General features: G+C 44.9%; 1 protein-coding gene across 4 annotated transcripts in view; it reads left to right on the top strand.

The window, feature by feature from the left end:
- Window positions 1-1,210: 1,210 nt before the first annotated feature.
- ANTXR2 (ANTXR cell adhesion molecule 2) overlaps window positions 1,211-13,166 on the top strand; it is a 425,705-nt gene continuing 413,749 nt past the window's right edge. For 2 of the 4 annotated variants that reach the window (XM_033963667.1, XM_033963657.1), the window contains exons 1-2: window positions 1,211-1,678; window positions 8,457-8,528. In XM_033963667.1, the coding sequence (XP_033819558.1) occupies window positions 1,548-1,678; window positions 8,457-8,528 (203 nt within the window). In that variant the 5' untranslated portion in view covers window positions 1,211-1,547. The remainder of the gene's footprint in view (window positions 1,679-8,456; window positions 8,529-13,166) is intronic. The other 2 variants (XM_033963677.1, XM_033963685.1) reach the window with 2 other exon arrangements.

Raw genomic sequence — 13,166 nt, 5'->3', positions numbered from 1 at the left:
ACTCTACGGGGTTCCCTCTAAGGGAATGACCAGACAAACGCTCAAGTGTAAAGCCAAAACGAATCACTCAGTTTATTAGAAAAAAAAAAAATCTGGAATAAGAGTCAGCAGTATCAGGAAATATGTATAAAAGGTAAATTGTTCTTATGGTAGAGAAGAAGTGCTGCCTCCAAGGAGCAAAGGAATAAGCCTGAGTCTTAGGGTGTGACTATATTAAGTTCTGCCTACTTTCTCACTACTGGTAAGTTACCAATTCAGGGCCCAGGGAATTTGTGGCAAATAGGATGGCAAATCACAATTAATCACTACAAGAGGAACCCAAAGAGGAACCCCTTCCTTCCAGCCTTCACCTTCACCCAGACTGAGACTCCTAGCAAAGCAGGCAGAGTGCCACCCCCTGTTAAAGGGAGAGAGGCTCGGGTCCTTAATTTATTCAAAAACCCATGTAAACCTCCTTAGTAGAGAATGACACGGTGACAAAATTCATCACCGTTCCCGTCCCCGCGGATAACCGTGGTAAACCATCTTCATTTCATTCTTTAAGGAAAGAGGGAAGAATCAGAGTATGAATGGCCACAACCACTGACCCTCAAGCTTTGCTTTGAAGAATGGTGGTGTAGAAGGACTGAGGTTGAAATAGACACTAAAAAATGACATGGGATTATTTCCCGCGGTTATCCGCGGGGACGTGAACGGTGATGAATTTTGTCACCGTGTCTTTCTCTACTCCTTAGTAATAAAATGAGAGTCCACAATGCTCCAGGTTTCAGATATTATCTGGGTTCCAAACCTCATCTCAGAAATGGTATTTTAAAACACCCACATGGACTTTATGTTACAGCCACATTTCTCTTTAGCCTCGGATTTCAAAGTTGCAAGATTATAAGCCAAAGAAGCCAAATTTGGCTTTTCAGTCAAAAACTTTTTGACTTCATACATACGTCCCTGTTTTAGAGGAATAACGAAGGAAAAAAAAAGCCAATTTAATTATGTTAAGAAGGCTAAGAGACTAAAGCAGAAATTCCGCGATCTTGCAAAGTGAGTCAAATCTCGTCTGAACGTGGTTTTATTTTCTCGATGATTTTCCTTTCGCGGCTTCCTTCTAAATCCAGAATCTGCAAACCGTCAGATCTTATTTCAGCTCCAGTCTCCACCCTCCTGCAACGTAGTAAACATGCTCACAGCCCCGGACGAGCCCTTTTGTGTGTGTTTGTGGGGGGGGGTGCTATATCCTGGGACGCCAACGAACAGCTCACCCGTTAATCACATCCTCTCTCTCTTCCATAAAAGGGGAACGAATCGCCGACAGGGACAGAGGAAAATCCAGGAAAAAGTTTCTCACCGCCAGAGCCGGGTGGAGGTGGCCACGGACGAGCGCGAGGAGGGCAGGGGAGGCACCAAGAGAGACCTCGGGAGCCTAGTGACTGACTACACGGCGGCTCCTTTCGTTGCATTGTGACGTATCCCGGGGGGGGGGGCGGCGTTGTGACGGCGCACCGAGGTTCCTTTTGTTGTATTGTGACGTGCCTTGGGTCAGCCGCGCAGGGATGGCGAGCAGTGTCCGTCCAGTGCTCAGCCTAGCGCTGCTGTTTCTGGTCACCTTCCGGTGTCCCGAGCCGGCTGGAGCTGAGGAACCCTCCTGCCAGAGCGCCTTTGACCTCTACTTCGTGTTGGACAAGTAAGTGAGCCAGTGGATCTTGGGGGTTGCTGTGGACTTTGCCCCGCACTTCAGGCTGTTGTGTGGCGAACGCGTGATCCTCAGTCTTTGGTTTCGGTAGCCCGAGGTGCGCTGGTTTGTGGCTGTGGGATGCTTTACAAGTCTTTGCAGAAGCGTCTCCTCGCCTTTTATCTGATGCATTCTGGCTTAACCCAAGTCTGTGCGCAGAGAGAGCGCAAACTCTCCACCCTAGTATAGTTCCGGACTCTGCCAGCTGTGCCAGGCAGTGATCCCAGGGCTGGAGAGCTGTTTTGTCCCAGTTCAGATTCCCATATGGGAAACCTGGTGATTCCTCAGGGTATATTTTGGGGGTCCAGATTTCAGAGTCGGCAATAACTTTTTTTTCTGAGTGTTCCAAACTTCTGGCTCAGTTAGAAACAGGGCTGGGATTTGATACCATGAGGCTTCATTTGCAACCACCTCAGGGATTTTCCTGGATTTTCTCTCTTTTCTTTAGTTCTCTGCTTGTAGTGACAGTCCTCGGCCAGGAGGAGGGGGCATGCACTAGCACTCCTTTTCCACAACCTTCACCCTGCAGCCATTGGCCCCTAAGGCTGACCTCTGGGTGTAACCTTTGCATGATGGCTGGGACTCCCCTTCCCTGCCATGGGCTATGGACACTGCCTCTGCGGCATCCACAGTCCTAGCTAACTTGCAGAGCTAAAGGCCTGAACCATCGGTTGAACCCAGATTCCTCCCCATGGCAGTGTTGTGCTTCTGTGCCACTAGGCTGGGCCTAATAATTTAAGATTCTAATGGTTGTAATAATTTGAATTTCCCCAAGATGTTTTCCATGCAAACTTTTAACAGGTCAGTATTCCAACTCTGGATCAATGGCCTTTAAAAAAAAATTACTACTGATATACAATATAACCCCAATCACTATTCCTCAAAAGAAAAAGCATACACCAGTGTGACATCTAGAGACCATTTTTTTTAAAATAACAAATTAAACAACGTAACCTTACAGACTCACCCCACGACCTATTCCTTCCCATCCCCTTACCTCCCTCCAAAGATACCCACATACCCAGTAAACCATAAACCTGACTGACTGCAGAGTTTCAGTGTATTTCGTATGTTCAGCATTGCTTTCTCTGGTGCTAAGTGTCATGGTGCTAAGTGTACAGGGACAAGGATGACTGTTGCCAGTTCGACAGATAGCGATGGTATTCGGATGCCATTTGTACAGCTTTCTACCCCCTCCCCTTTTTTTTTTACTAAGCTGCGGTAGAGGTTTCTACCAGGGCCCGGGGCGCTAAATGCTCTGACACTGCTCCGACACTCACAAAATTCTATGAGCATGGCAGCATTTAGCGCTTCGGGCCTCAGTAGAACCCTCTACCATGTCTTGGTGAAAGGGGGGGGGGGGAGAGGGAGGGAGTTTAATTTGCATAGCTAAAAAGATAGTGGGGGAATGTTGCAGACTACCTGTAGAGTTCAGTGGCGCTATCTGGACAGTGTTGCTGAAAGTTGGCAGATAGATCAGCCACTATGGTAACAGTTCTGTAAAGTTGTGCCAAAATACAGATGCCAGAAATTTGGCATGCCTAGTGCCAGTTCTGTAACTCATTTATAGAATACTAGCGCAAAGCCACCTTGGTGCACTGATATCACTGTGTAACACGATTTATGTTCCTGGGCAGTAAGGGGCTGATTCTATAAAGGGTGCCTAACTTACTCCCCTTTTTACAAAACCGTAGTTCGTTTTTTAGCGCCGGCAGCGGCGGTAACAGCTCCGACGCTCTTAGAATTCTTATGAGCATTGGAGCTGTTACCGCTGCGGCCGGCGCTAAAAACTGCGCTATGGCTTTGTAAAAGGGGGGTTAATTGGCAAAATACCCTTAATAGCCTCAATAATTGGTAAAAAAAAAAAATAAAAATAAATCTTTGATTGGGCAGTAGGTGCCTACCTGATTCTAATAAAGATAGGCATCTATCGCATGGCACTTAGCAGCACCTAATACCTGAGTGGGCATTTCTGTGGGCGTAGCGTGACTTAGGCACTGCTAGCTATAATTCTGTAAACAGCGCCGGCTGATTTAGGTGCTGATTATAGAATCGGCTTCTAAGTGTAATTTCCTAATTGCTCAAGCCTAAGAAGTACAGAATATGGATTATGTCCGTAAAACTTTGCTTTTGTGACCAGGATAGCCACATTTCGCAATTTACCTATTTAAAAACATAAAAATGCCAAACTTTCATCTTTCCATTCTTATGAAATCATATAAAGCGACATTACAAATCAAAATTGACACGTATTGATATTGAAGTTATGCAAAGACGACCACAGAAGATTTAGAAGTGACTAGTTTTCCGAGATTTGCAACTGCTTTATGTTGTAAGTCATTTTCACAAATCGGACCCCAGATATGGGGCTCCTTTTGACAAAGGTGCGCTAGCGTTTTTAGCGCACGCACCGGATTAGCGCGCGCTACCCGAGAAACTACCGCCTGCTCAAGAGGAGGCGGTAGCAGCTAGCGTGCACGGGGCATTTTAGCGTGTGCTATTCCGTGCGTTAAGGCCCTAAGGCACCTTTGTAAAAGGAGCCCATCATGTTCTCATTATATTGTCCTTGGTAGTGGCGTTCGAAGTCCAGTATATCCTGGTGGAAGCGCTCACCTTGCTCCTCTGAGTATGTTCCCATGTTCTCCTTGAATGACTCGAGGACACAGACTTTGAGAGACATCCTACAGCCCATTTTCCTATAATTCTTCACCAGATTCTCAACCAACTCCACGTAGTTTTCAGCCTTGTGATTGCGCAGGAAGCCCCAAACCACTGCAACAAAGCTGTTTCCAAGCTGCTTTCTCCTTCCTAGTTTGCTTCTTGGAAATTTCCTTGCACTCCAGGATATTCTTTATCTGTTGTCTGACAAAGACACTAGCTTTGACTTTTGTTTCAGACAGATTAGGAAAGATGTCTTGATGGTATTTGAAGGCTACTGACTCCTTATCTAGAGCTCTGACAAATTGTTGCATTAGGTCCAATTTGATGTGCAGCGGTGGCATCAGCACCTTCAGGGTATCCACCAGTGGTTCCCATTTGACGTTGTTTCTCCCCACAGAGGATTCAGTCCACTGAGGCCAGTCCTGTTATTAATGGATTTATTATTAGGATACTTCTCCATCAATAAAATATATCATCCTCTGACTTAGAGAAATGTATTTTATAAAGAACTTTTTTAATTTGGGGAAAGTACTGCCTGTTAAAATTTAGCTCTGTAGTATATATTAAGTATAATATAAGTATTAAAGGATCGAGATTCAGAACATTTGTAATCCAACTGAAAATTTATTTCTTACAGAGAAGAATTAATTATAAAATCAGGCAGGTAGAGCAGGTTACAAATAGGCTTTTTGAACAAGGAGAAATTGTGCCACAAGACAAGATATTGCTAAAGCAGAATGATTAATTTGCTGGGTTCAAAAGTTATTCACGATGTAGGCCTTTGATAGTTGAAAAGTCCTTTAGTTGGTACAGCTAGGCACATGGTCTATAGAAGAGATGATGCAGCATGATGATCCCCCAGGAGAAAGAGAGAGGCACATGCTTCAGCGATGGTCTGAAGAGGAAAAAGAGAGAGGCATGGTTCCAGCGCTGGTCCGAGGGAAAGAGAAAGAGCATGGGTGAATCTTCTGGTTTTATAGATGTTGGTGGATTGAAATCTGGTCCCATGAGACTCTAGAATCCAGGAGCAATTGTCCAATCCCAAGTCAGGAACTCAGGGCTATGTCTTCTCCCTGAGGCTGGCATCACATTCATTCACAGAGCAGTAGTTCAATTCCAGCTTTTCCCTCTGTTTTGAAAGGTGGATGATGTCATCTGATTAAATTTTGTCTGAGTGGCTTAGGTTCTGGCTGGGTAGGGTCTTTCACACTGTTGTCTATCCCCCACCTGTAATGCCAGTGGCCCAGTGGTAGTCATTGGGAGCCGGAGCGCATCCCCCTCTCTTCTGCCTTATGCAGCCCCTTTCCAAAATGTCTCCCCATGGACTGGGGAGAAGAGGCAGGATGGAGGGAAACAGGGGGCATTGTCAAGGGGCCAGAAAGGGATTTGAGGGATCCTATTAAAAAAATTAAGTTACGTGGGTGCCAGCCTGATATTCAGTGCTGGCATCCATATAGCTAAATTAGGCCACTTAGCTATGTGGGTGCCGGCACTAAATTTTGCTGGCACCTGAATAACCTCAGGCTTCTCTCCAGTGCCGCTCCTAGTATCACTTTTTGGTTGGGAGGTTTGTGGGGATATTCAGCGGCACTCTCTGGTTAAATGCTGTTGAATATCCCCACTTAGGTGGCAGGAAGCGATTTAAGCAGGCAAGACAGGCTCCTGAGCCTGCTTAAATCGCTTTGAATATCAGGCCCTTAATGTCCAAACAAAAGTCACCTGTGTCACTGCCAAGCCAAAACAGATCACCTAGATCGATGGCTTTCAACCCAGTCCTCTGGGACCAAGGATATCTAGAACAGTGGTTCCCAACCCTGTCCTGGAGGACCACCAGGCCAGTCGGATTTTTAGGATAGCCCTAATGAATATGCATGGGGCAGATTTGCATGCCTGTCACCTCCATTATATGCAAATCTCTCTCATGCATATTCATTAGGGCTATCCCAAAAACACGACTGGCCTGGTGGTCCTCCAGGACAAGGTTGGGAACCACTGATCTAGAATGAAAATGCTTGAGGTAGATTTGCATGGCACTGCCTTCTTACTATGCAAATTTATCTTGTGCATAAACTCGACTGGCCAGGTGGTTCTTGAGGACTGGGTTGAAAACCTCTGTCCTAGAGCAAGCCCTTTTCAGCTCAAGTTTTGATTAGTGTGGCCCATCAAGCTTTTTAGGGTTCTGAGATGAATTTGCTGTCATTCATTCCTTGAGTCAAATACCTTCAGAACAGCAATGCATCGTCTTGCTTTTTTCTCGCCAGGACTATTGTATGCACTGGACCTCCCGCTGGGGCTCATGTGCAAACTAGGCATGGTTCAAAATACCTCTGCAAAGCCAGCCATGTTTCTACATCGTTGCATGCTTTTCATTTTGGCTTCTGATAGTGACTAGAGTGAGATTTACGTTATTGATATTAACTTTTCATACCTTGTGGTGATGCGATGGCCCAGGGTATTTTGCACTTAAGATCATAGATGGGAACAGCTGGAGCTATTGATAATTCCGTTTGTGCATCAAATAAGGCACATGTGAGTGAAGGGTACGGTTTTCTCATCGACTAACCCTTAGAGAATGGAGCAAGTTTGTCTTCACTTTTGCAAGGCAGTGGAGCTGTGGCTATTTCAGGAGTTCGGAAGGCTCTGCGCTGCATGCTATAGTAGGGTTCTGTCTGCTGCGGTATAAAAGGGGGAAGATTGGAAATGGAGAGGAGAACTTGGAATTTATTTATTTAAAAACTTAGGGTTCCTTTTACTAAGGTGCGCTAGCGTTTTTAGCGCTAAACGAAAATACTAACCACGCGCTAAACAAAAATACTAACGACAGCTCTATAGAGGCATTAGCGTTTAGCATGTGCGGTATTGTAGAAGGAGCCCTTAATAAACCGCCTGGAGTCACAGCGGTTTCCAAATCAACATACATAAATCAAAAACAAAAAACAAAAACAGTACAAATCATTCTTCAAAATAATATCAATACATATGAAAGCAAGATCTACATATTCTTCAATAACGTATAAAAAAAAGAAAAGGCGAAAGATTTATTCGATCTGAAGAGAAACCAGAGAAAAGTTACAAAAAATGCCCAAACAATGTTCGGAAAAACAGATCAAAAGTTGGAGAAGTAGGGAACGGTAGTGTAGGCTGGTGATGACATTGTTGCTGGATAGATGAATTTTATGGTTTTTTATGTTTTAAATTTGTGTCTTTGTTGTATATGTTTTTGATTATTGTTTTGGTAGTCAAATGTTGATATTAGAAGAGGTTAATAGATATATAAATACAGAGAAAATATAAATTTTGGCTCATTTTGAGCTGCTTTGGGTCAGAGTTGGCCGTGCCTTGAAGAATCTCAGCACAGAATCTTGTACAGAAGAGATTTAAATCCTAATCCAGATTGACCTGTTCATCTCTCTCTAACATGCAGCACTGACTGATTCTGGGCATATAGCCAGAGGAAAAGGCCTCTCGTTAATTTGGAAAGATAACACTGATTCAAGAACATTTCTTTATCATTTGCCTTTGTCATAGTGCACGCCTGCAGAGGCTACAGAACAAACAGGCCCTCCCAAAGATTCTTTTTTAAAAAAAAATCTTTATTAATTTTCAAAACTAATACAAAGTGCCAGGAATTATACAGACATTAATAATCAATGTAAGCACTTAAATTCCATCAATAAAAAATTCTTAACTATTATGGTCAGAAAAAAAATGCAAGTGTGGTTGAAATTGTATCTCATAGTGTCAATATGTGCAAAAATGTTTTACAAGGATTAGCCCCTTAGGCCCGTAACTTAACCAGGAGTTTGGCCTGTTTCCTAAGTTTATTTCATTGCATTTTACCAGTAATTTACAACCATGGCAAGGTTTTACTTTTTCGCTCTGACCCTCTTCAAGGTCTTGACTGCCTGACTGACCAGAATTCTGTTTGCTTCTTTCAGATTCACATCACAGTGGTCTTGCCAATATGATTCTGCTTAAAGGTCATTAAAATGTAGAGGGAACATGCAAACTTGTTCTGTTCATTCTCTGTCCATATATTAGTTCTTACATATTTTCCTGTTTATTTCAGGTCTGGCAGCATAAAGCAAAACTGGCATGAGATTTATGAGTTTGTGGAACAGCTTACAGAAAGATTTGTGAGGTACCTGGTTTTTTTTTTCTTTTTGTTTTCAGCTTTCAAGTTTCTGCTTCCATAGCACTACGGGCGGTTCTCTTGTCAACGTGCTCAAAATAATTTCCCTGACCTGGAGTTATCATTTATAAATACAAATCATGAATATTTCTTGAAAGATCTTGACAGCCATTGTGTGTTTACATCACTCAAGGATCAGAGTTTGTCAAGCTTGAAATAGCACTGAATGTTTGCATGACAGATCTTGTTAATAAAATACATTATTAGTGCTGGGATAGAGCAGGTAGGCTGCAGTACAGCTTTATACACAATTTGCATCTAAAAGGGTTAAATCTGGAACAATTTTATTTGTTCAATTTTCTATACTGTTCAACCAGGGAGCTCAGAATGGTTTACATTAATTTATTCAGATACTCAAGCATTTTCCCTGTCTGTCATAATCTTACTAATGTATCTGGGGCAATAGGGGGATTAATTGACTTGCCCAGGGTCACAAGGAGCAGTGTGGGTTTGAACCCACAAGCTCAGGATACTGAGGCTGTAGCTTTAACCACTGCACCTATCATTTTTCAAATGTGGCTTGCAGGGCTGGGGCAAAGAAGTTAGTTACCTTAGATAGACCTTAGATAGACCCTCCCCCCCCACACACTTCTCAGCTCCCCAGCCCTTCCTCCTGGGGCCCCCCATGCAACTGACCTATCTACAGGCTCAGTCCTTGCTGCATTGAGGAAGGGCATAACATAGCAGCATTGATTTTGGAAGCAGTAAAAAGGCAATAGTATTTAAAATTCCATCTCTAGCCCGTTGCTCAGCCCCTTAGAGCCCTAAATAGAGTACAAGCTTCCTCTGTTGCACAGAACAAGAGAATGACACGGTGACAAAATTCACCACTGTTCCCATCCCCGTGGGAAATAATCCCATGTCATTTTTTAGTGTCTATTTCAACCTCAGTCCTTCTACACCAGCATTCTTCAAAGCAAAGCTTGAGGGTCAGTGGTTGCGGCCATTCATACTCTGATTCTTCCCTCTCTCCTTAAAGAATGACATGAAGAATGACAGTTATCCACGGGGACGGGAATGGTGATTAATTTTGTCACCTGTCATTCTCTACACAGAACCACAAAGGGAAAGGGATTGGGACTTGTATACTGCCTTTTTTGTAGTTTTTACAACCACACTCAAAGCAGTTTACTTCCAGGAACTTCAAGCGTTTTCCCTGCCTGTTTTTCATTGGGCTCACAATCTATCTAGTGTACTTAGGGCAGTGGAAGAATAAGTGACTTGTCCAGAGGCACAGGGAGCAACACAGGGTTTGAACCCACAAGAACCTCAAGGTGCTGAGGCTGTAGCTCTAAACACTACGCCACACTTTCCTCAAGTTGTGGGATCTTGAGGCTCATACCACAAATTTATTCTGTGCCAAAGAGGAAACTTATAATGAAGTATCCTTCTTCCTGACAGCCCTGGGGACTGAGCTGTTGGGTGTCAGGTCAAAAGCGCGCCGGGACAAAGGCGCACCCAGACAATTGAGCGCAGCGCACGCCGCCACGCCGCTCTAAATTACTGTTTTTAGTGCTCCGACGGGGGGGACGGGACGGGGGGAACCCCCCCACTTTACTTAATAGACATCGCGCCGCGTTGTGGGGGCGTTGTGGGGGGTGTAGGGGGTTGTAACCAGTGTTCCCTCTAAGCGGGCGGGTGTTGTGAGCAAACTTTTTTCACCGTGAGCCAAAAATATCGGGCGCCAGCAAGTTATGAGCCAACTCGCCCGATTCTCCTCTCGCCGCCCTGCCATCTGCCGTACGCCTCTTCCGATCGTGCGCTGTGACGAGAAACGTGTGCGCTGCGATGTAATATTTTGTGCGCCAGCGCACGCCAGCGCAGCTTAGCGGGAACACTGGTTCAAATGGTTTTATTTATTTCCCCAAATTTATTTTTGTTATACGCATTGAAAATATTTGATATTGCGTTTAAATCAAAATCTCAATAAACTTGAAACGAGTGCCCGTGAGATTGTGGGAGGGTTAAATACTCAAAACTTAGAAGTTTTTGCTACGCCAGCTTTCTGGTATCTTTACATACAGTGGCGTACCTAGCATATGTAACATCCGGGGCCCATCATTTTTTGGCACCCCCCCCCCCATCTGTAAGAAAAACATGATTTTTAGTAACAAACCACACGTCACACATGAGTACCTAGGAAAAGGCAGCATCTTACATATTGCAGTGAGCAGTACATCAATACACCCATTGTAAAACTAAACAAGCCAGACCAGCACAGATCAATCCTACACCGTCAATCCTAACAGAAAACCATGTCTTTCGAACACACAGAACACAGAAAACACCTTCGCCTAGTAAGGAATATGTAATCACAAACTAACCCCTCCCTCTTTTACAAAACTGTAGTGTGGATTTTAGCTACGGAGGTAACAGCTCTGATGCTCATAAAATTCTGAGCATCAGAGCTGCTACCACCAAGGCTGGTGCTAAAAACGCTTCACAGTTTTGTAAAAGGGGGGATAAAATAAAAATACATAGACAAAGGTTAAATTGAACCAGCAAGAAGCTGGACTCTGCATACAATGCTTCACAGAAACAGTGACACATGTCTCCTAAAGCAATAAATAAATAGAAATTTTTTTCTACCTTTGTCTTCTGTGGTTTCTCCTTTCCTCATCTTCTTGTAACTCTCTTCCTTCCATCCACTGTCTGCCGTCTCTCTTCCCCTATATGGCATCTTCTCTCCTTCTATGCCCCTTCCAGAAACTGTATGCCTCCCCCTTCCATCTCTCCTTTCACCCCATTGGTCTGGCATCTCTCTCCTCGCCTTCCCTCTCCCACACCTCTCCTCATAGTCTGGTATCTCCCCTTCCCTGATTCTCTGGCATCTCTCTCCTTTCCTTTTCTTCCATCTTTCGCTCCCCCTCCATGCTCTCACATCTCCCCCTTCCTTTTCCCTTAGACTGGCATACCTTCCTCCTACGCTCCAAGCCCTGGCATCTCCTTTAATTCCCTCCCTCATCTTCCTTCTCCCTCCAGCTGGGTACCGCAACACTCTTCCCTGCAGCTCTGCACTTCCCCACAATTGCCATGCTTCGGTTCCTCTTCTTCCTTCCTTCCTCCCCCCCCCCCCCGCGGGACCCTGCGGCACCATCAACTCTTACTCCCTCTAATGTCGGCCCTGCAGCTCCAGACTTCCTCGCACCTTCTCCCCTCCGCCTTTGGATCGCTATTATTTTAAATGTTATAGCCGCGGAGCTGTATCCATCAGTGGAGATGTCTAACCTCGGCCTGCCCCGGAACTCTTACTGCAGCAGCCGCCCGTCTAGGCAGGAACAGGAAGTCACTGTTGCAGTAAGAGTTCCGGGGCAGGCCGAGGTTAGACATCTCCACTGATGGATACAGCTCCGCGGCTATAACATTTAAAATAATAGCGATCCAAAGGGGGAGGGGAGAAGGTGCGAGGAAGTCTGGAGCTGCAGGGCCGACATTAGAGGGAGTAAGAGTTGATGGTGCCGCAGGGTCCCGCGGGGGGGGGGGGAGGAAGGAAGGAAGAAGAGGAACCGAAGCATGGCAATTGTGGGGAAGTGCAATCCCCCCAATGCGTCCCCTTACCTTACCGACGCGTGTGTGCGCTGTGAAGAGAAACTTTGCGCTGCGATGTAATATTTTGTGCGCGAGCGCAGGCCAACGCAGCTTAGCGGGAACACTGGTTGTAACCCCCCACATTTTACTGAAAACTTCACTTTTTCCCTGTTTTTAGGGAAAAAGTTCAGTTTACAGTAAAATGTGGAGGGTTACAACCCCCAAACCCCCCATAACGCCGGCGCGATGTCTATTAAGTAAACTGGGGGGTTCCCCAACAAAACCCACTGTCGGAGCACCTAAAAACTGTAATTTAGAGTGGCGCGGCGGCGCGCACTGCGCTCAATTGTCGGCGCGCGCTTTTGTCTTTCACGCCGTTGTCTATGAACCGAGCTGTTGGGGTAAGTGCCATGGGAGTATGTGTAGGGGTGGGGGAGGAGGAGGAAGGGAATTTACTATACCTGCCACTACCTTTTTCCCCCAAAAGTTTGACGCTGTAGACCATAGGCGGTGGAAAAGGGGAGGCCACTAGAGCCAAGGCCTGACTACCTTTTTGCTCTACTCAGTACCAGAAATTAGGGATATTGGGGGTGATGGATATGATAGATAAAAGTTGTTATGCTTGGCCCCACTAACCACAAAGATGCATCTGCCTAGATCATTTAATGGAAGTGCTGGCCCTGGAGTCTTGATTGGTTAAACTTAAACTATAGGATATTCTTTGAAAATATACAGTTGCTAAGATTTTTACATCCTCGTTGGTCATCAGAATTTTGCATTTTGTGTATTGAAATACTTAAAACTTATTATTCCTCTTTGAATTTCTAGGGAATACAAGTACAAGGGCTTTTCCAAGTTCTAGGGAATATAAGTACAAGGGCTTTCACCTTGTGCAAAACTTTGCAGATGATCTGGTTACAATTTCCCATAATCCTTCTGGAACTGAAACATGCATGTGTGGCACTATGGTATTTCTCAGCAATAATGCTGCAGTTCCAGGGGGCAGATGCAGGGGAAACCCTCATTTTGTCAAGCATTTGGGGCTTTATTTCCAGAAAG

This window comes from Geotrypetes seraphini, chromosome 1 (assembly GCF_902459505.1).
Source record: "Geotrypetes seraphini chromosome 1, aGeoSer1.1, whole genome shotgun sequence".
Classification (NCBI taxonomy): domain Eukaryota; kingdom Metazoa; phylum Chordata; class Amphibia; order Gymnophiona; family Dermophiidae; genus Geotrypetes; species Geotrypetes seraphini.
Note: the sequence above shows the minus strand (reverse complement) of the source record. Positions and strands in the feature narration are given on the sequence as shown.